At 41.3% G+C, this 23,708-nt stretch overlaps 2 protein-coding genes across 7 annotated transcripts in view; one reads left to right on the forward strand and one right to left on the reverse strand.

The window, feature by feature from the left end:
- The window catches only part of Lyrm4 (LYR motif containing 4), a 94,685-nt gene extending 88,702 nt beyond the window's left edge, over positions 1-5,983 (reverse strand). The window contains exon 1 of one of the 2 annotated variants that reach the window (XM_021224986.2): positions 5,533-5,983. In XM_021224986.2, coding sequence (XP_021080645.1) covers positions 5,533-5,618 — 86 coding nt within the window. In that variant the 5' untranslated portion in view covers positions 5,619-5,983. The remainder of the gene's footprint in view (positions 1-5,532) is intronic. The other variant, XM_005066389.4, reaches the window with a different exon arrangement.
- An 87-nt stretch (positions 5,984-6,070) lies between these two features.
- Fars2 (phenylalanyl-tRNA synthetase 2, mitochondrial) overlaps positions 6,071-23,708 on the forward strand; it is a 402,667-nt gene continuing 385,029 nt past the window's right edge. For 2 of the 5 annotated variants that reach the window (XM_040755835.1, XM_040755832.1), the window contains exon 1: positions 6,301-6,451. The gene's annotated coding sequence lies outside the window, so the exon portion shown is untranslated. Of the gene's footprint in view, positions 6,196-6,295; positions 6,452-23,708 lie in introns of those variants that run through there. The other 3 variants (XM_040755833.1, XM_040755836.1, XM_040755834.1) reach the window with 3 other exon arrangements.

Raw genomic sequence — 23,708 nt, forward strand, 5'->3', positions numbered from 1 at the left:
TGATCAGACACTATTCCAAGGACTGTCCTCTTCTTAGCTGAGCCCTGCAAATCTACAGATTCACAGCTTGGTTCATACTCCCTATCTGATTTTTAAAAACTACACAATGTGATTTCTAATGGTAAAGCTTTACTAAATTTACTAGGTACCAGTTAATTGAGTAAATAAGTGCCAAGACAAATGTAAAATTCTACACTTAATGGAGGTTTGGTATGAAAGATCCTTCTTCCTTAGCAAAGTCTGCACTTTGCTATTGTTGGAATGTGAGAGGCAGTCAATTTTCTATTATTTCATTACAGTCATTTCAAACAGAATGGCTTGTAAACAAATGGTATCACTTGACTACAGTGCAGAATACTTTTAAGATACTTTACAAGCACTGTATTTACTTGGAGTAGCATTTTTTAGTCTTTTGTTCTTTATTTTCTGCCTCCATTTTCTCTTTGCTTTGATTCTTTCATTTATTATTTTTAAATAACATTTCATTTTATAGTATGTTTTTTAATATTAGGTTAAAATGATACACTGAAGTATAGATAGAATAAATACAACTTGGAAAAACTTTCAAAGGCAAAACAAAAGTCAGCAGTGGCACACATAGATCTAATACTTTTGTTTTGGAGGTAAGGTATCATGTATCCTAATGAGGGTTTGAATTCTGCTATGTAGCTGAGAATGACTTTGAACTTCTGATCCTCCTGCCTCCATTTGTTAAATGTTGAAATTGTAAGGAATTAAACTGCATTTATATGTGTGTTGTGCATGCTGGGAAAACTTAACCAACCGAGCTACATCTCCAGCTATGAATCTAATACTTTCAAATTACTTCCTGTTATCATTCAGATTAGAGGAAAAATGGATGCACCTTATCTCCCCAAATTTAGCTGATGGATGCGATCTTCTCAAAGTATTACAACAAACTATAGAATCTTAACTTATTTTTCAAAATCATTAACCATACGGCAAAACTCAACAATTGTAAGACAAAAAATAAAAACAAAAACAAAAAAACCCAAAAACCACTGGTTTTGGAAACTTCAGCCATGTTTACTAATAATTAATATTTTACAAATTTAAGCAATCATTTTTAAGCACGTATGAATTGCCTCCAGTTGTCTGTGGAGTACCACAAAAAGGGCCAGCACAAGAATTCTTCCTAACAAAGTGCCACAGGCTATGTATACATGAGCTCAACTGCATGAACTCAGAATAAATATTAAAGCATATTTTGCAAGGAACATAGAAAATTGATAAAGCAATGATTTTCTTTTAAAAAACGATGCTGTTGTACATCTTACAATAGAAAAGGTAGTTTTCACCAAGAAGTATGATTTGATCAGCATTTCACAGGAAAATTTTAATTGACTGCTTAAAAGAGAATCTTGTCTTCTCTAGTAAGTCATGATTTACGTATGTCTGAAAAGCATTATTACAAGACTTAAAGGGAGGGAAAAGGGATTTCCCTTTTTAAAGTGAAGGGAAAAAGAAAACAACCTAACAATTCTAAGAACATACCAGGGGTAAGGACTGTAACCCAGGGTGAAGTATGAGCCTGTCATATGTGGGGGCACAAGTCCTTAGCATCCAGACAAGGCAGAAAACAGCAGCAAGAACACATAATGAACACTACCATATTCACTAATGGCATTTGGGGAGCTCTAATTCAGTCAAGGGGGAAGAGGTGAAGAAGACCAGAAGGATGGAAGTTTCCCACTACCAGCAACTGCTGTGTAGCAGGAATCTGTGGTTTGACAATAGAGCCAAGGTTACCCTTATAGAAAGGAAGGGCATCAGTTTCTAAGGAAGAAATGATAACAGAATTAAGATAAAAATGGAGCTGAGTTATGCCCTAAGGGTTGAAATGAACATCACAATATTATTGAAGCCTATTTTTACAGCAATGTAACAAGTAGCAGCTAAATTATCAATATGAAGTGTCTCCTGGAAACCTTACATGCTGCAGTTCAACACTCAGGCACATGTTTCCTGTTTGTTCTGCTAGTTTCTGAAGTAGTCCTTATGTGCAACCCATACCATAAACAGGACCATCCTATGTTTGGATTCTATCTACTCCTAGCTCCTAGGTCCTTTGTAGTTACACACACACACACACACACACACACACACACACACACACACACACACACGTTTAAGAAATATTAGGAATTTCTTAGTTTGTTCTAAGGGGAAAGACTATTTGGCTTCAAGGACTTCTTTTTAACCCGTTCCCCCACCCAGCTTACCAACCGGCTTGACTGGCTAGCCCATGCACTCTAGGGGCCCTCCTCTGTCTACCTCATCAGTGCTTGGATTATAGATGCATGCTACTACAGCTCATTTTTTTCCCCTGTGTGTTTAGGATTTGAACTTGGAGCCTCACTGAGTCACTGTCTCAGTATTGTTTTAGAAAGTCAAAAGCTCATTCCAACTCACTTTGGCCATATGGGAAGAGGGAGAGAGGGAGAGGGAGAGAGAGAGAGAGAAAGAGAGAGAGAGAGAGAGAGAGAGAGAGAGAGAGAGAGAGAGAGAGAGAGAGGGAGGGAGGGAGGGAGAGAGAGAGAGAGAGAGAGAGTTAGAGAGAGAGAGAGAGAGAGAGAAAGCAGAGGGAATGTGTTGGTGTTGGGATAAAACCTGGAGAGGCAGGCCATGCTATTGAACAAAAGATGCCTAGGGTAGCTCTTACAAAATATTTCAATACTGTGATGATTTTAGGCGTCAAAACTTTCAGGTTTTTAAAAATTTTTCATTGCTTCTTTTTTTTTTTCATATTGTTTCTGAGACAGAGAACCATGTAACCCACGCTGGCCTTGAACTTGTTGCATAGATCATACTGGCTTAGAACTCTTCTTGCTTTCCTAGAGTCAGGATTACAGTTCTGTCCCACATGTGCTGGCTCCACACTGGATTGGTCATCTGGCATTAGCTTCATGATAGGTTAGGATCTCTAGTGCTTGGTTTTGACTAGATCATAAAAATAGTACTTCATGAGGTTGTCAAAAATAAATTTGCTAAGAAACATAAATAATAGAAAATGGTGCCTCATAGATGTGATCAATGGATACTCTCAGTGAGAGCCATGATGACAAACAGTGCTGGGTTGAGAGGGGAGGGAAGTGGCTATTTTTTAATTTGTTTTTAAAAAATACTTTATTTAGCTTTATTTTATGTGCATTGGTGTAAGGATGCCAGATTCCCTGGAACTGGAGTCACAGACAGGTGTGAGCTGCCACGTGGGTGCTGGGAACAGAACCTGGGTCCTTTGGAAGAGTAGCCAGTGCTCTTAACCACCGAGCTATCTCTCTAGGCCAGAGGCAGACATACATTATATGAAGCAAGCCTTATTTTTGTGGGTCATGATACCACGGGTAGAGTTCTCAGGTTTTGGCTACATGTAGCTGGTAAGTGACCACCAGATTCCTATTGAAAATTCACCTGGTGTGAGTCACAGACTACTCTCTGAGTGAATATCAGCAAGTAGTTGCTTATGCAGAATCTCAGTTTTAAATTGTTGTAAGGCACAGCCTAGGTTTTTCTGTCTATTCCTATGGACTTGGAAAACTTTGGTGTACTGATTGGCTCCTAAGTCACTTCCAGATGGGAGTTTAGAAATGAAAGGGCTCTTAAGAGGCTGTCTAGTCCAATGACTTAAGTTTTGCCTTGAGGAAAACTGAATGCCAGAGGCCAAGTAACACTAAGGTTACAAGGGCTGCTTCCTGTGTCTTTTCAATCTGTTCCCAGGTGTGTCCTCTAGTGTGCCCCTCAGCTGAGAGCTAGTCTCTGTTTATTCCATCCATGTTTATTCTTGAGAAAGAACATGCTCTAGACTGTAGGGAACACTCCAAGTAGTTACTTCCATATTTCCTGTGCTCATCAATTGTAAGCACTAGGTATTTATGGAAAATTCACCTGTAGGTATAGTGTGTATACCCTTTATCCTCCAAACCCAATGTTATCAAGTGAAACCATGTTTCATTTAACCATGTGTTTACTGGGTATGAACGCACTAGTACAACCCACGCTGTTCTCAAGTTGATAGGAGAAGTATAGTTTCTAAGGTTTCTAAAATATGGATTATTGCTGGAGAAGTTTGGTGCATCTGCCCACAGACTGAGGTTGTGCACAGCCAGCCTGCCCAGCACAGGACCTTGCAGATTAATTCCTAGAGGAGGGTGCTCCTAGAACCAGGTCTGTTTCAGGAGATAGCTGACACCAGGACACCCAGCCCACAGCCTAGCCAGTCACCTAAGGGCACAATGTCGATAATGTCTGAAATGATAAAGTGAAGAATAGCTTGTGAAATAATCTGGACACTCGGGAAATAACTGTAAATAAGTAACCCATTAAAGAAAAATGAGCTGCTTTCATTCTTGTTCTCAGGACTATGCTTCAATCTCAGAGGATTCAGGTAATTAATCAACAAGACACCCATCTCAGAAAACCAGAGGGCCCTATAGAAATCTTGGGTCAGAGGTACCCAAGAAGCAGAAGTCGAGGAGGTGGGGGCTGTGAGGTAGAGACCTTCCTATCAAGTATAAGGGACCCAGACAAGCAGGAGGATGGGCCATGCATGGAAAAAAATGGGCTGGCTTAAAAATGTGAAAGAGTTTTATTGCTTGAGAGTGAAGGGCACACATGGTACCTCATTAACACGTATAGTTTGTGTGTTTATGTATAACTTAACATAAATTCAAGCTTTATATTTCATTTTTGAAGAATGATGCTCTTGTCCTCTTGCTGTTAAAGGTCCTAGAGGGGAAGATCTTGGTCTGTCGAGGCAAGATAAACTAACATTCCAGTTTCTGAAGGCTTAGCAACGCCTTTTACCTTCGACACTCCTTGTATATGTACCTCCTCTCCTTCATCCTCTAATTCAGTGGTTCTCAACTTTCCTGTGACCCGTTAATACAGTTCCTGATGTTGTGGTGACCCCCAACCATAACATTATTTTCATTGCTGCCGCATAACTGTAATTTTGTTACTGTTACGAATCATAATGTTAATGTGTTTTCTGATGGTTTTAGGCCATCTCTGTCAAAAGGTCATTTGACTGTTAAGGGGGTCCGGACCCACAGGTTGAGAAACGCTGCTCTAATTACAATGCATCTGGCACCTGAACCAAACTCCAGTGTAAATGAAAGGGGGGCCTTCGGCGTTGTGGCCACGTGGTCCCCACCGACTGCTTCCACTCGCATTCTCAGGGCAAGTTTCATGTATGGCACATGCTTGCTTGTCCTAACTTTTCTCACTTGCGGCTTCACGTCCATTGTTTCGTACCGCAGAAACAAGACGCTGACGCAGGGTCCTAAAGCACCAACTCGAGTGTCAGTCAGCTCAGAGAAGACGTCCCAGAATTTGAAGGGCAAGCCCTAGGCTCCTCCCCTCCCCGGCTCTGAGGGTCACACCTGGGGGTGGGCAGCAGCACGTGCGCGTCAGGGTGGCAGAGCCTATCACTAAAGCAAGCTGTGAGCGCCTGTTCCGCGAGCTCTGGAGACAGCCCCGGGCACCCCATTCCCGACCCTCTCCCCGGGTCACCTGTAATTGTAGGCGCTGAAATGCTTGCTCTCTCTCAGCATCGCCCGGTACAGATCTAACACTTGTGCGCGGCTGGAGGCTGCCATGTTGGAAACAAACAAATAAACAAACGAAAAAATAAACTAATAACAACAAACAGGTCCTTCTTCGAGGAGGTGCCGAGGTTACGTCAACCCAAATGTCAGACGATGCAGACAGCACGCGGGAAAGCACAAGCAGAGGCTCGGCCTGGCTCGGGGCCTGAGAGTCCCACGCGCGCGAGGAGGCGGCGCAGGCAGGGCGGCGGGCAGCTAAGGGGAGTCGCCCGCGTCCGGGAGGCTCGGGGCTCCCCACAGGCTGTTCCAGCGGCAGGAGGCCAGGCCGTCCAGGCCCAGGCACACTCCTCGGGAGGACGCTCACCGGCTCGCACACCACGCCGCGGCTCGCTCGCAGCCTCCCCAGCCTGCACCCCTCCGAACCGCCCGGGGGCGTGGCCGAGACCTTGGCGTCTTCGGACACCACGCCCCCTTCACCTGCCCAGGCTCGGTTGCCCGGGTTACGAAGCGCGCGCCGCCGCCCTTTCCCTGGCCGGTGAGGCTGTCTTCAGCGCTGCCTGATCCGCTGTGCGCGAATGCAAGGGTGAATTTGCTTTGGCTGCTCCTGGTCGTCACCCTGAGATAATAGGTATCGTTTCGTCCCGGGGGGATGTCAGTGCCAGAGGTGCGGAGTTGACTAGCTAGCGACTTCTTGGAGCACCGGCTTCGCTCTGGGCGAGCGGCGCCGGGACCTCGGGCCCGGGCCTCTTAGCGTCAAGATGGCGGCGCCCAGCGCGCACGGTGGCTGCTTAGCGAGACGTTAAGTCAGTGACTGCAGAGCGAGCCTGGGGTCGTGCTGCCGTCTTCGAAACCCCCGCGGTCTGCGTTTCCCCGGCGAACGCTGGGTGAGTGCTGCCCTTGCTGCAGCGTAGAGGTGTCAGGTCGCCGATTGTCGTGCACTTGGTGTTTGGCTGTGACTTCCGCCCGTTTCCGGGATGTTCATTGGGGTCTGGACTTTTTTGTTTTTTGTTTTTGTTTTTTTTTTTTTTTTTTTACTGTTTATTTCTTACTTTTGGAGACGGTCTTATTTTGTAGCCCTGCCTGTCCTTGAGCTCTTGGTCGAGTGCTGGAGTTACAGGCGTGAGACACCATGCAATTCTTGCTTTTTTTTTTTTTGTTTGTTTTAAGCGCACAGTTTTGTAGCGTGTAAAAAAACAAGCACAAACAAAACCGCTAGAAGTCTGGACTTCAGATGTGATTAATTAGGGAACCCTTAGGACTTAGGGATTTCCGAGGCATCATTTCTGACCCAAGGCAAAAAGTTTTCTCTTTAGGGTCCCCCCCCCCCCGCCCGTCAGAATTCAGCTTTTACGTACCATCTTGCTAAAGTAAGAAAGTTTCTTTTTTTAAATTTGGTTCTGGTTCTTGAACTTAGGACTGTGCAAAGAGAAGCCTCTGTTAGTTCTGGCTACTGTGGAAAGCGCTGATGTTAAATACCTCGTATAAATACCTTGCTGAGAGCCATTCCTTTCTTCCCCTCCCACAAATACAACAAAGAGTAATTTTAAACGGTAATACTAACATGAAGTTAACACGTATTCCCATCTGTTTTGATGTACCTAGTTTTGAAACGATGTTATGCTCTATGCGAAGCCACTTGTATTTCCAGGAACATTCGGGCGGGAAATTCTTTGGTGTGCTCGAAACTTGTCCTTTAACCTAAAAAAAACAAAAAACAAACCACTAGTCATGATATAATGACATTTAAAGGTATTGACGATACAGTGTTTTTATAAAAATACTTTTAGGCTCCCTGTCTGGTTTTCTTCTAATCAAAACAGGCTTTTAAAATTTTAATATTTTAACATCCAGTAGCAGAACTTGCTCAATATTGCTCCCTTGCTGTTTGATCAGGCCATTGCCTCAGGTTTAATGAGCTCTATTAATTTTTTTTGCATTTTTCTTTGTAGTTTCTTAAATGGCTGATGATCATAGGTAGGTTTTCAATTGTTACAGAGTAAGAGTAGAGCTGTGTTCTCTTGAGGCAATTAACTACTGATTGCTATTGATAAAAAATATAGGGCACCAGAAAAAAGCTACACATTGCAAGTTACAGTTATACAGAATTCCTAGAGTGGGAAGGGTAAATGTTTAAATTGTTTTGACTTGTCAAAAAAGAGCGGGGGATACATTTTTTGCTGTATTTTACTTTCATATTGAAAGTGAAATTAGGATAATTACTATGTGGAGTTTATGCCCGATTACAAGTGAATTGACTATTAATGTTTTCAATAATGTATACATCCAGATATCTTTATTGTGATCAAATACTGTTTACAGCATTTAGAGAGTTAAAATAGTTTGGGTAAATAGACCTGTCAGTCCAAAGAGTGGTTGCAATTAGGAAATTGATAGCTTCTTAGTGTTAAGACAAGTTTGTCAGAGACTGTGTATGGATCTGAACTGGGTACACCAATGTACACCAGTGGGCAGAAGCTAATCTACTGTAAAGTTTAATCACAGTAATTAAACATTGTTCCAGAGGTCCTGTAATAAAATCCAATAACTTGCAACGAGGTTGCAGCCTGTTGGCTAGTTGATTATATTGCCTCCAATAGCGTGTTTTCAATGCTGTTTCCATTTTCTGTAAATGTTTTCAGACCACACTGTTAAAGTTCTAGAACTTACTTTGGTTTGGGAGATACCTGATTCTCATGCTATTTTCTTTTTCTTTGTTCAAATAAACTACTAAAATTAATTTCTGTAACATAATTAACACTAGTTAATGCTATTCCAAGTCTTTATAAACATACTTTGTGATTTCTCATTTTGTTGACTCTCTTTGCCTTGAACAACCAATTAAAAAAAATATCACTTGCCAGGCGGAGGTGGCGTATGTTTTTAGTCCCAGCACTTGGGAGGCAGAGGCAGGAAGATCTTTGTGAGTTCGAGACCAACCTGGTCTACAAGAGCTAGTTCCAGGACAGGCTCCAAAGATACATGGGGAAACCCTGTCTCAAAAAAACCAATAAATAAATAAATATTAAGTAAAATCACTTTCCCAAACTAAATCTTTGTTTTTGCTCATTTTCACTTCAGAAATGACCTTTTAAAAGCAACAACTCTACTGAGATTGTAGGTAGAATTGGCCCAAAGCCTGAGACTGGACCTTACTCTTGTGTTCTGTCATTTTAACTTAGAACAAAGTTTTATTAAATAATAATTATAAACAAATGGTACCTATCTACTACTATTTAATTCTCAATATTTAGTTCTCAAAATATAAACATTTTCTGTAATAGTTATGAATGCTGTAATCCTTGCTAGTAAATATTTCTTGCTTTTTGAGAATGTTCTTTTACTGTAAGCAATGTAAAGCCATTTACTGTCTTTACAATTAAATATGACAATGATATATAAAGAACGTTTTATATTATAGAATCACCTTTTAGGGAATTACTGTATTCTGTGCTATTAGATCATGGGCCTGTTCCTTTATGATGCTTGTCTCTAGAAGCACTCAAGATACAAGCTTGAAGAAATCACATGACCTCCACCTCCAGCCTTCTGAGACAGAGAGTTAAAGATCCATGCTGTTTTCTGACTTGACAGCCCCTAACTTATGTTTCTACTTAGTACCTGCCTCCTCTATGCTTCTCCTCACTTAGGCTGTACCAGACTAATGACATGAAAGGACAGTAAAACCATACAGGTTTTCTTCATCCATGATTTCTGTGAAGGTGCGTCTCTGGGCCTCCACATTCCACGATGACTATCCCTTTAAGCTAGTCCTCTTGATGAAGTGCCATTGCAGGTTTTAGAGGGCAGACCTTTGAGGTCCCAGTGTGTTGTCTTGTGGTATGATGGGCTAGGTGGGGCTGGCAGGCAAAGAGAAATAGGAGGAGTAATCTAGGCTCCAGAGAGGTAGAAGAGAGAATGAGGGAGACGCGGGGGTCGGGATGGTGTTGGTGGTGTTGGTAGTGGTTGTGGTGGGGATAGCTAGGCAACCAACAGTTAGGCACAGAGTAGAACAGACAGAAATGTAAAAAGCCCTGAGGCCATGTAGATGAAGAGAAACAGGTTAAGTTGTGAGAGCTAGTGGAATAAGCATATGATAGCCTGTGCATTCATAACTAACAGTAAGTCTCTGAGTCAAGATTTGGGAGCTGGTTGGTGGCCTAAAAGAAAGTCTGCCATAAATTGCGTCGTGCTTTTTTCTAACATTGAAGTGTAGCTAGATCTTTGCGGTCCGTTTTTTTCAGTTGTTTGATGTTGGTGTTTTTTTCTTTCCCCACAAGGTCTTGCTCTGTAGTCTTGCTGGCTTGGGCTTCACTAGGTGGAACATGGCTGTCTTCAAACATGTGAAGATCCTCCTGTCAGTGCTAGAATTAGAGGTGTGCACCACCACACTCAACTCAGACTCTGACCTGAGGGAAGATGGCATCATAGAAGACAGTTGGAAAATGAATATGAGTGTGGGAAGTTTGATATTGTTGTTCCTGATTAAGGCATGGAAACAGGGTGGACGCAATTTATGTCTATACCTTTCTGTGACTTGGAATAGCTGAAGGTGGGAAGTGGAGTTCCTGTCAGACTACAGAAGTGGTTAGCCCTGTGCAGCTTTATTTTAGTTATAATCTCCTTTTTTTGTACTAGTTGTTTCTTCCCCTATGTACCAGAAAGTACAATGAGCCAGTAGAACTAGTGTAGAGGAGTTCATTAATAAGGTACTATCAACTTGTTCTTTCCTGAAGGAACCTCAGTTAGCACAGAACATACCCAGGTACCATATTCTCAGCACAAAGAAGATTTTATTACCATGGAGGTGACAAGGGATTTGGAGATGAGGGGGTGGGGGTGGCTGCCTGTGGATGTGGCAAAAACAGTAGCAGGTGGGTTTTTTGTTTTTGTTTTTTTGTTTTTGTTTTTGCAGGAGTGGTTTTTAAGTAGAAAAAGGGGGAGTCTGTGCTAGAGTGAGTTCTAAGTCTTGATTGGATATGTTAATATAGCCAAATAATGAATTTTGATTGTTGGTCCTTGATGAATTTTGATAGTTGGATCTTGGTGTTCAGCCTCAGGGATGAGTCTGGCATAAGGAAGTAGCCAGCTAAGGGAATGACCCTTAGTGACTTGCTTTAGGAATGTAATCTAATGAGTTATCAAGGGTGGTGAAAGGGAAGACCCACCATTATTGTTTGCCATGCCTGGGACTGTTAGAGTCCTTTATATTCTGAGACTTCAAATTCTGTTCTCCAGGATCTCTTCAGACTTCCTTCTTGATCTGTATACTTAGCAGGAAGTTGGCTAGCTTGCTTCTTCTTCTTCTTTTTTTTTTTTTTTTCCGAGACAGGATTTCTCTGTATTGTTTTGGAGGCTGTCCTGCAACTCTCTCTGTAGACCAGGCTGGCCTTGAGCTCACAGAGATCCACCTGCCTCTGCTTCCCAAATGCTTGGATTAAAGGCATGTGCCACCAACACCTGGTTTGGCTAGCTTGCTTCTTGTAGTGACTTAGGACTGCAGATCTTGTTTCTGGGGATTTATGGTTTGAATGCATTCGTCTGTGATTGTGATATGGGTTAGAAGCAAAAGGGGTTGTCAAGGAAGTGCTTGTTATGTGATGTTGGATTATGTCTATCCTTGATGCATATACTATAAGTAGGACTACATTCCTGGGCACTGGATATTTCTAGGGTGGCAAAACACTTAACTCTGAGAATTAGAGCCTTTAAGGGACAGGTAATGTTTGGGTGGCTGGGGGAGCATCAGATTTCAGTTGGGCCTTGGGGGCAGAGGATCTGGATGTGTGGGTGTGGTGGTTCCTTCTTAGAGGAAGAAGTGGTCCCCTAGACCCTCATGAAGTTAGAGAACATATAACTATAGCTTAGGTATTGATGGGGAATTGATTCTTTCCAGAGCTGAGGGTAAGGAGATCTGGTGGGAAGACACTAGATGATCTGAACCCTCATGTGAGCTCAGCCAATTAGTCCATGAGCTGAGGGGACAGCTTCTACCTCTGAGGAAAGGGAATCTGAGAGAGTAGATCATTTAACCAGGATCAGGCAGTTGGAAATGGGCTGTAATGGCCATTGGATGAGGATATATTATGTCCAGCTATACTGTTTGCTACCTTACTTCATGTAGATGGTCTTCTTGTAATTGAATTGATTTCTTTTTTAAAAGAAAAATTGCTTGCATTTATTATTTGTATTTGTCTCTGTGTGGTCTTGTGTGCCATGGTGTGCACAAAAGATTAGAGGACAACATTTAGAAAGTTGGTTCTTCCTACCTTGTTGGTCCCAAGGTTTGATCCTCGGTCGTTAGACAGGGCAGCAGGCTCTTTTACCTACTTAGTCATCTTGCAGCTCTGATTACATTGTTTTTGGTAATGGTAAATTGTAGTCATATTTAAATTTCAATTTACTTGGATCTTATACTTGGTAAACACTCCTCTGTAAAGGAAATCTTGTAAGTATTGAGATTCTGAAGTGTTGATTTGTATGCTTTTTTAAAAAATCTTTTATGATATTTTTACATCTCAAATAGAATAGGTTTGTTGCCTTCTTAAATCTCCCTCTCTGAATGTGTGTGGTGTGCTCATTACACACACACACTCTCTCTCTCTCTCTCTGTATGTGTGTGTGACTCTCTGTCTGTGTGTGTGTATGAGATAGATAGATAGATAGATAGATAGATAGATAGAGATTTCTGTAGAGCATCTTTTCAAATAAATTTAAGGATATCTGGCCAGTCTTCTTTGGTGATTAGTTTCCCTGGCAGCCATAATGAAATTGTCAGTCAGTTGTGCATGATTTTTATCTTTTACCAATTAATTTCTCCTTTCAGGAGGAAACTGTATTTCCTTGCCCATAGTCACCCATCAACATGGGGATCCTTTGACAGTGGTAATACTCTGTTACAGAGTACTGTCATCTTTTTATTAATACATATGAAGGATAACTATTACATTTTTGCATTTCATTTATTTTATAATGATGCATTGATCTAACTATGATAAAATAATAGTTATTAATTATTTGATTTATTTTTTCTTATTGAGCTTTGCTATGCAGTTTACAAGCATCCCGTTTTAGTAATTTGTCTAAAGATAAATTTGAAGTTATGATTGGCTGTTTTGAATAAGGTCTAAGAGTTGTCTCTTCCTGTTTGTGCCTATCAGTTGGTTGTTTTCAGATATTCCTTGAGATTTCTTGTGTTGACTTTGTTGATCTTTGTCAGTCACTGGAGAAATACTAGCTTAGGGTCTCAATGTACTTGAAACTTATTTCTCTGCATAATTTACTACTACTGTGGATCAAACCCAGGAATCTGGGTTTTCAAGGCATGTGCTCTACCACTGAGTTACACCTTTAGTCTGTAGGTCTGTGAAATTATAATAACTAATTTCTCAGTATGATAATGTGTTTTGAAATTATACCGGAGCGTGGTTAACAAGGGAGTCTATGTATAGAGTGTTCATAATGTCTTTGCCATCACATATTTCTTTTCTTTTTTTTTTTTTAACGAGACAGGGTTTCTCTGTATTGTTTTGGAGGCTGTTGGTCCAGCCCGGCCTCGAACTCACAGCGATCCACCTGCCTCTGCCTCCCGAGTGCTGGGATTAAAGGCGTGCACCACCACTGCCCTGCACCATCACCTATTTCTATGTGATTTAATATTTCATAACTTAATAACCAAAACATTTATTTACTGAGCACAATGGAAACAATTTAGCTTGGTAAACTTGTTATATATATGTGTGTGCACTTGTTAGCTTGGATTAACTAATAACGTTTAAGAGTAATAAGAGCCCGTCTGCCTTTTGTGAAATGGATTACAGTAATATTGGCAGACATTTTTACAGAGTTAGCATTAGTTAATGAGGATAACTGAAGATGGAGGTTTCTGTTCGGCCTGGGTCCCGCAGCTGATTAGCCAAATAAACATACAAAGACTTGTATTAATTTACAAACTGTTTTGCTGATGGCTTGGGCTTCTTACTAACTAGTTCTCTCTTAATTATTAACCCATTTCTATTATTCTAAGTATTCCCACGTGCTCTTGGTTTACCCAGTAACGCCCCGGCATGTTACTCCTTTTGCCTCTACGTGGCATCTCTCTCCTCTCCCTAGAATTCTCCTTGTCTCTTAGCCCTGCCAATACTTCCTGCCTGGCTACTGGTTAATCAACGTTTTATTCGTCTACCAATAAGAAACATAAACACAGAAGAATATCCCCTATCAGATAACTTATTTGGGAAAATTATCTTCATAATAATTCTTGGAGGAATGTGAAAAGCAGGGCATAACTGTATGCCTATGAAACTGTCAACCTGGTGGGCAGTAAAAGGATTATTGTGATTTGCTGACCACCAGCCTAGCCCCAAGTTCAGTGAGAGACCCTGTCTAAGGGAATAGAGTGGAGAATGACAGACAGACTCCTGATGTCCTCCTCTGGCCTGTGTATATGTGTCTATATGTACCAGCATACTCACATTCACATATAACACACCCGTGTACAACACACACACACACACACACACACACACACACACACACACACACACACTTCTGTCTGCAATAAAAAAATAATCCTTGGAGGAAAGTAAGTTAGGAAGTAGTGCTATTAGAGAAAGGTTAGCATGTAGCACTTTGTCTTCTTAAAATTTTTGAGACATGCATTTTTCCATGTCAGCTTTCTCTTATGAAACAATATACACAGAACAATCAGATTATAAAGAGGGAAGGTTTAGTTTGCATTGTACTTTTGGAGATTTTACTCATGACTGAATGACTTTGCTTTAAGTCTATGGAGGATATTATAGTGTGAGTTGTTACGCCAAGTTTGTGAGACCCCAAAAAGACTACCACAGAGCTGACTCACCAATGCCAACGCACAAAGCTTATTGTTAAGCTACAAGCCTCTGCAGGGACCCTGTTCAGCAAACTGGTGGAGCAGCTGCAGGAAAAGGGGGCCTGGCCTCAATTGCAAGGGTTTTTTAAAGAAAAAACTGCAAGCAGGGTGGTGGTACATGCCTTGGCTGTTCAGGATTGGGTAAGAATAGGTAACCTTTGGAATCATTGACTGGGGTCTAGGGGAATTTTAAAATTGTTACTAACAGTTGCCTGCAAGGAAAGTTGTGGTGAGAAGATGTTATTTACCAAAATTAGTCTTTGCCTGGCCACCCAGGGCAGGGGTCACTTTGACTGGGGTGGGCACAGTTTGGGTGCTCCTTGGAACTGTTTATAGCTCCTTAGCTGGGGCTGAGTCAGCCTTGTGCCAAGCAGGGAATTTCTCACATTGGCTTTTTCTTAGGATGGAGATAACTCCATCCTCTCCAGTTTACCCTGCTCTCTCATGAGTGTCTTAGGGTTACTATTGCTGTGATGAAACACTTTAGCCAAGGCAACTTGGGCAAGAAAGGGCTAATTTGATTTATGCTTCCAAATCACTGTTCATCATTAAAGGAAACCAGGGCAGGAAGTCAAACAGGAGAACCTGGAGGCAGGAGCTGATGCAGAGGCCGTGGAGGGTGCTGCTTACTGGCTTGCTCCACATGGCTTGCTCAGCCTGCTCTCTAAAGTACCCAGGACCACCAGCCCAGGGATGGCACCACCGCAGTGGGCTGGGCTCTCTCTCATCAATCACTAGTTAAGTAAATGCCCCACAGGCTTGCTTATAGCAGTGTTTTATGGAGGCATTTTCTAAATTGAGGCTCCCTTCTCTCTTATGAATCTAGGTTGTGTCAAGTTAACATAAAATTAGCCAGGACAGTAAGCACAAGGTTGAATATAAAAAAGAGGAAGGAGAGGACTGGTATCCTATGATTCTTTTTAGAGCCATAACCCATTGCCCCCCAAGCCTTCCACTAGGCTCCTCTTTGTGGTTCAATCATCCCTCAATAGTGTCTCCTGAGGACTGATTCTTTTAGCACATGCGTCTTTGGGGGGCATTACAGATTCAAACTATGACAGGTAGAACTATATATTTCTGATCTCCCAGGCATTTTTAAACATTTGCCTTTCCCTGAGCCTTAGCCTTAAGTCCTTAACAAATTCCATTTACATGGGCTTCTGGGTGCCTCGAGGGCTTAGTATGGTGGTGACTTTACTTTATAGAGCTGGATTTGAAGAACCTCTTGTAGTTTTGTCTGTATTTTGCTATAATAAAGACTAGAACCAACAGCAGCTTGGGGAGGAAAGGTTCTATTTCAGTTCACAGTTTAGAGTCACAAGACTTGAAGGCAGGGCCTGATGCAGAGACCATGGAGGAGTGCTGCTTACTGGCTGGCTTCTCTGGCTTGCACAGCCTGCTTTCTTATACATGCCTGTCCAACCTGCAAAGGGTGGCAGCAATCAGAGTGAGCTGGGCCCTTGCACCAGTCATTAATCAAGAAAACGCTAGACAGACTTGTCTATAGGCCAGTTTTATGGAGGCATTTTCTCAAGATGTCCTCTTTTCAGATGATTTTATCTTCTGTTAAGTTCACCAAAAACCAGTCAGGACAAGTCCCTCATTGGTGTTTGCACGTGTGAATTAAAAAAAAAAGGCTCCAGGGACTTTAAGTCACCAGGCCCAAGTAGCTGCCTGAAATGGCAAAAGACCTCTGTGTTGTTAATTGCTCGTATGCCCATGCCATTTCTTACCAGCCTTGTGGTACTGAACCCCTGAGCTCAGGAGGGTAATGCAAATGCCTTGCATGGATTTCAGCTCAAGGTATGGAGCCCAGATTCCTGTAGCTACTTGTGCTGAGAACGTTGTGTGCCCCTTGGATTGGAGAGAAAAGCCACTCTTAAGGCAGAGTGAGCCCTTTCCTGAACTTTCCCTCTCTTATTAAGCAGATTTTAGAATCGATCTTGAGACATGTCATAGTGAGTATTGCACCGTGACTTCTTGTTACCCAATTAACCAATCTTCTCATAATGTATGTACCTCATTCTTTCAGTTCCTTAACAGCAAATCTATATAGCCAAATCAGTTGTTGCAGGTATAATGGGCTGGATTTATATCTCTGCTTGCTCTAGCTGCTGCATAAAGCTAGACTTTATGCAGAAAATGTGAAGGTAAGTTAGGAGCTTTCTGAAAATGGCCAGTACTTCTGGCTTTCATGTCTGTGGTGGTTTTTATAAGAATGGCCCCTATAGCCTGTTTGTAACTGGTTAGAAGGAATAGAAGGATTAGATGAACTTATTGGAGGAAGTGTGTCATTGGTAATTTCAGAAGCCCACAGTAGGGCATCTCCCCCAATTCTTCCCCCCCCCCCCGGAAATCTGGTGTAGCTCTTAGCTACCACTCCAGTACTATACCTGTTTGTGTGCCACCATGCTTCCTGCGATGATGATACCAGACTAATCCTCTGAAACTGTAAGCGAGCCCCCAATTAAGTGCTTTCTCTTGTCAGAGTTGCCTTAGGCACAGTGTCTCCTTACAGCAATAGAGCACTAACAAAACTTCTTTGCAAAATACTACAATTTTTACTAAATAGAGTTTGACTCATATCAAAATTTAACTCATATTGAAATATCATATGATGTAGTATTTGCATTCAAAGTGACATTCTACAGAAATCTAGACACTTTAGAAAAATCCAAGGGTGGGTATGGCCTCCTAAATTGTAGTTATGTACTAGTTGCGGTCTGAACTGCAGAAATACCATTTAGAATATACAGTAGAACATTTTATGAGTAGGGTGCTAGGTATTTCATGAATTCCCAAGCTGAATCAAACAACTATGGACAATATCAAAAGCAGTTTGGGGCATCTTGGGCCTTCACACTCTTGGAAAGTTGTAATTGTTAGTTGAAAGCAGTGGTTGATCCTGGCTACACATTATAGTCATTGGGTGTTTGTAAAATTACTGTCAAGAAACCTGTGCCCCACAATTGATTAAAGTCATTGGAGGTTGTGCCTTGATAGGGATATTTTAAATAACTTCCCACTTAACCTATTCTTTAGGAAAAGTTGAGAACTGATGATCTTAGTACTACCCCAGGATATGAGCTCTGATGAAATTATAGCCACTGCCCATGCCTGCTCTAGAATCTTGCAGTGCTCTGATAAACCTTTGAAGTCAGAGCTTCTTTTGTACTTTTCACTGTTTCCTCAACAGATGTTAGCTTGTGCCTCTTTTTAATGCATAGTAAAAAGTTTCAAAATGAGTTTGGTCTAGTAGCACATGTATAAAATCCTTGGTACTTGAGAGTCAGGAGTAGGAGGATTGCCAGTTTCAGGCTTGCCTGAGCCATATAACACATTTTTGGTTAGCAGGAACAGCTTGTGCCTTGTTTCAAAGTAGAAAAGTACAAAAGAATTAGGATATAGCTCAGTATTGAATCCTTCCCTTCCTGCATGAGGCCCTGAGTTCAGTGTCCAGTACTGATGAAAAAAATATTTGCCAGTGGATTTTATCTCTTTTAAAGTATAGGCAGTCTATGACTTAGGATGGCTGAGTTAATGATTTTTGTGGAATTTACTATGGTACAAAAGCAATATACATTCGTACTGAGTTGATTCCATAGAAATGTGTACTTAGAATTTTGAATTTGTATCTCTGCCAGGCCATGGATCTTCTCTTGGATGCTGTGAGTTGGCAGTGTCTACTCCTATCAGGCAGCCCCACAGTTACCAGGCCAGAGAGCCATATATGTGTGCCACGTTGCTGAGTGTACTTTTGCCTACGTGGTTTAAATGTGTTTTCAGATTTTGTTAATTTAAGCTTGCCATTGTCTATTAGTTATTTTTTCATTGCTGTGACTAAATACCTGACACCCCCTTAAAAAGTTCAAAGAAGGGTTATGTTGGCACATAGCTTTAGGGGTGTGGTTCATGTTTTCATAGAAATCATGGTAGCTAGAGTACAGTTGGTCACATTGCATCTGTAGTCAGGAAGCAGAGAGATGAATGCTAGTCCTCAGCCTGATTTCTTCCTTCCTCTTTCTTATTTCTGGATACCAGCCCATGGAGTGGTACCTATATACAAGGTGGGTCTTTCATCCTCAGTTAAACCTTTCTGGAAGCACCTACAGGCAGGATCAACTCTGTGTCTCCTTGGTAATTCTACATCACTACAAGCTGACAGTGCAGATCAGTTATTATATGTGAGTTTACTGGGATGTACCCCTCTTATGAGTCAAGGAGCATCAGATCAGCACTCCAGCTTCAATTGATATTGATTATATCTCCCCAATGAAGCATAGATTGGTGTGCTTCATTGGGGAGATTGAAACAGATGTACCTGCCTCAAACCTGGATGTATCATCATGCAAGTGGTGACTGTCAGAGAGAAGTTGTCTTGACACTCTACCAGCTGGGGAGGACCAAGATTTCTTTCTACCCTCATGTTCGCATCTCTACAAACCATACAGCTGTGGGACAAGATTTGATTGATTCGTATTGAAATAATGTCTACTTGTGCCCACTATGTTCACTACCCAACCTCAGAATACTGTGGTGCAGGAGATTATTTACCTTTTCTGTTATTTAAGCCTGATTCAGGTGGATGCTTCTCTGTAGTTAACTGCACCTTTTTCTGCTCCTCGATTATTTGGTGATGTAGGAGTGGGGTAAAGTCACAGGGAATGAATGCCTTAGAGTTTTATTAAAAGCTTGTGCATTTGCAGACTTTGGTGGCTCACAGTATTTTCTTTGGCACTAGTCAGGTGCAGACATTTGCTTTGGTGTAGATATCAAGCCAGGTATAAACCTTGGACTGCTTGAAAAACTTAAACCAAAGCCCAACCAAAGTGGTCATGTAGAACTGCAGAATGAGTTTCATTGAAATAAAGTGGATTGGCTTCAGAGGTTTGGATGTGCCTCTTTGAGGCAAGAAAATGGGCAAGAGTTCTAATTGATAGATATATGTTTCTTTTTGAGTTACAAGAACACATCTGCTTACAAGAAAGGTGCAAGTTTAGATCAGAGTGCAGTGGAACATGTTAAAGTTAATCATGCCCGTCCCCAAAGCTTTTAAAAATGCTTTTGTTTCCTAACTAATCTCCATAGGACATAAAGTGTGCTGGAAATAATAAAGTTAAACTGAGTTTTTGTGTAATAGCATCTTACCAGAGAAATACCAGGTTTAGATGTGTGTTTATGTGTTTATGGTACTTTGATTGTCCACTGGGTGTTTAATTCATCCATTTCTTGCATTTTTTGGTTTGCTTTTTCTTCCATTTCTTGCATTTTTTGGTTTGCTTTTTCTTCCATTTCTTGCATTTTTTGGTTTGTTTTTCTTCCATTTCCTGCCTTTTTTTGGTTTGTTTTTTCTTCCATTTCTTGCATTTTTTGGTTTGTTTTTTCGCCCATTTCTTTGAGGGATTTTCTTATATCCTCTTTTAGGGCCTCTATCATTTTCATTAAGTTGTTTTTAAGGTCATTCTCTTCTGCTTTATTTGCATTGGAATGTTGGGGTCTTGCTGGTGTGGAGTCTCTAGAATCTGGCTGTGTCATATTTGTTTTTCTGTTGCTGAGTGTGTTTTTGCATTGTCTCTTTCCCATCTCTTCTTCTAGTGGGTGCAGAAAGAGCCCCTTACTGGTCTGGTGGTTAGGGGACCAGAGTTCCCTTTTGGTGGGTGCTAGCAAGTCCAATATTCTGGTAGTTCTTCTATTCCTCATCCTAGTTCTGGTCCCTAGTTCTGGGTGGAGAAAAAGACCAGGAATCTGGGATGCTTAGCTTCCCACCTGGTGCCCTGGTCCCTTTGGTGGAAGAGAAGACCTGGGATCTGTGGTGCTTGGCTCCCTCCGGGCTGGGAAGCTCTGTGGAAGTTCCCAGGCAATCCCCAAGTACTGGAATGCAGGCCAGGATGCAGGGCCTGTTTTACCTGGTCCCCGGGTGTTTAATTCATAACGTGGAAGAACGCTGCCCTTTTTACTTGCTCAGCACTCCATCCCCTCATATAACCCTAACACCATTTTATCAATCTTCACATCTCTCATTTATGGGACATCATTGTTTCCAATATTCCTACTTAAGTAAACGAGAGAAGTGTTGAGAAAACAAGACTTTGTGAGTTGGTATCCTGTTCCGGCTCTGTTTAAACTATACATTAGTTATGTAAAGCATTTCTTTCTTTAGAGGATAAGCCATTTCCTCCCAATCTAAATCATACCTAAGCAAAGTCATCAGCTGTTGACATTTTCAGTTACCCCTTTATGATCTTGAAATGCAGAAGGACTGAATATGACCCTGTAAGTCTGCAAGGAGTCCTGCTCTTCTCCAGATAATGTGGGCTGCAGCCACATGGATTTCATCCACTTCTGCTTTTCCTTCCTGGATTTAAAATGAAGTGATATCATCTGTCTTCATTTTACCCTCAGGGACACTGTAGAGCAGTTGTCTCTACTTGTGGGTCTTGACTCCTTTGGGGTTGAATGACCCTTTCACAGGGGTAGTCTAAGACCATCAGAAAACAGATATTTACATGATGATTCATAAAAGTAGCAAAATTATGGCTTTTAAGTAGCAATGAAAATATTTTATGATTGGGGATCAGCACAACATGAGGAACTGTGTTAACAGGTTGCAGAATTAGAAAGGTTGAGAACCACTGCTGTAGAGAAAGGTTAAGAACCACTGCTGTAGAGTTTAAGAACACTTTCATTCCTCTCCTTTGACCTTCTGAAACAGTGCATGAGTGTAATAATCTGATAATTTTCTTAGAATGTCCATGATAGTGTCATTTTACTTGAAAGAAGCCCAATTTTAATTAATGAAATATGTTTAGATAGAAAGCCTCTGCCCATGAATGTTTTGATGTGTGGATTTAAAGTATATTCTTTTTTTTTTTTTTTTTTGGTTTTACGAGACAGGGTTTCTCTGTATTGTTTTGGAGGCTGTCGGTCCAGCGCGGCCTCGAACTCACATCGATCCGCCTGCCTCTGCCTCCCGAGTGCTGGGATTAAAGGTGTGCGTCACCACCGTCTGGCTAAAGTATATTCTTTAGCATTATCATTTACAGCTCTTTACCCTCGTTATGTCTTCAGTGCAAAAAGTCTAATAAACCCAAACCAAACCAGCACAAAATGAAAATCCTTTTATGGCACACCTTTTGCATTTGATTTTTCATTTGGAGGAGATAAAAGTCAAATAGCTGTATTCTATTCAGAAAGCTGAAAGTGGATTTTGTTAATGACTTGGTGACCTTTTTTGCTGTCTGTGGAAGTAGACTTCATCCACCTTTTGCTATAGAGGCAGACCTCACTCCAATTCCCCAGAACGATTATCCCAGACTTTTTCCTCCCTAGACCATTGCCCATCCTTAGGGGAGATATCACATGTACTTTATGTCCCTCTGACCTCAATGCTATGGGTCAGAGACAACACTAGACTTTAGGCCTTTTAGCTATAGAATTCACCCTCGTGGTCACATGTACTGTGTAAGAGTCTCTATATAGGCACACCTTAAGCTTTAATGTACATCTGGAATTGGACTGATTGTTGCTTGGAAATCTCTTCCCAAATTGTACTGCTTTAAATATGCTGACAATGAACTGCCTGGCATTAGACTCTCTGAAGTCTGTTCCAGACTGACAAAGTCAATTTGCACCAAGTTTTCATTCTTATCTCTTTGAGGGTTTGCTCCCCTGCCTGGATACCTATAGGGACCTCTCAGATGGGCACTGAGGGGTTAAAATTTGTCATCAACCTAGTCTTATAAAGGCTGAGGACTCCCCACCCCCATTCCCATAGTGATTGTGCTGAGGGGCCTACCACATTGCACCAACTGGGAAGGATTGGTCACCTTGTCTTGTTACTCTAAGCATCTTGACACTGTTGAAGACTGTGGGGTTGTTCAACTTTGATTTAAACAGCCTTTAATAGAAGGTGCTCAACCTGTGATGAAATTTCCCCATTGCCCATGTTAATAGTGGCATGGAGAGACACAGTCAGTTAAAATTCATAGTAATTTAGAAACTTATTTAAGTCTCTCTTTCCTCTGTTAGGAAGCAGCAAAATTAATAGCTCTTTCAGTACATGCCCACTCAGAAGTTCATACTTCAAGAAATGAGATTACAAAAAGACAGGTGATTTAGAGGAAGAAGGAGGACTGCCTTGGGTTATATATGGGCTGTGCTCTACCTTCCCTTGTGGAATAGATTTGAGTGTCAGTTAAATACTTTGCTTGGTGTTTCAAGTTAATGAGACAGCTACAAGATGTACTAAATTTAGTGTCTAGAATATGCGTAGCCTTTCCTACCCTGAGTACCATGGTACTCAGTTTCCTATGTCTTGAAACTTGGTTTGTGTCTTGTCTTTTTGAAGACTTATCTGTCTAATCTTGGCTTAAACCTTGCTTCCTTAGCTGTGCTTCCTCAGCCATTTTTTATCTAAAAAATTTGGTTTCCCACTCCCACCTTTAAGGTTTCTATTATTCTCTTTCTTAAATTGCAGAGTTCTTTCCTGGTATGTGTCTGCAGTTAGCACAATGCCCATCACAGACAGGTACCCCACAAATATTCATTGAAGGAAATAGGAAAATTTCAGAAAAAAAGGTACTTCGGTGTGTTGAGTAGTTCTGGAGGAGTACCCAGCTGACAGTCTGGTGTTGGGCACGTTCCTTATTTTGCTCTAGTGTGCCAGCCACCACCACAAGCATTTCTGGACTGCTTGTAGCTTGACTGGAACAGAGGGACAGACTTTCTATTGTATATCATTTTAATTAACCAGTAACAGATGGCTAGTGATTACTGTACTCGATAACACATGTCTCCAGGATGAAATTTTATTGATTTCTGACAATTAAAAATATTGTATCCAAGTACTATGCCAGCAAATACTGGTAATTTTTGGAGCCAGAAAGGCCATGTAAAGGTAGTACTATGTATATAACTCATTTTCTATACATAGTTGTTAGGCTGTATATTTTGTTTGAAATTTGTAGAAGATCATATAGTCTTCACAATAACTTAGGACTTTTACTGCATTTTCTTCTACTCATTGCTTTTATTATTCTATTTGTATCATATTAATTTGACTGGAGCCATCCTGGGCTTAAGTGTGAGAGACTATGCCTTTTGTAATACTCTTGGATTTACTTTGCATTTGGATGTTCTGCACTTTCCTTTGTGTGGATTTTTAATTTTTAAGGTGTGACTGTGACTAGCAGCCTGGATTGATTTTAGAGGACAACAACTTTTCAAGTGCAAAGTAAGAGTTAAAAAGAGAA

Source organism: Mesocricetus auratus, unplaced genomic scaffold (assembly GCF_017639785.1).
Source record: "Mesocricetus auratus isolate SY011 unplaced genomic scaffold, BCM_Maur_2.0 Super-Scaffold_100013, whole genome shotgun sequence".
Taxonomy (NCBI): Eukaryota; Metazoa; Chordata; class Mammalia; order Rodentia; family Cricetidae; genus Mesocricetus; species Mesocricetus auratus.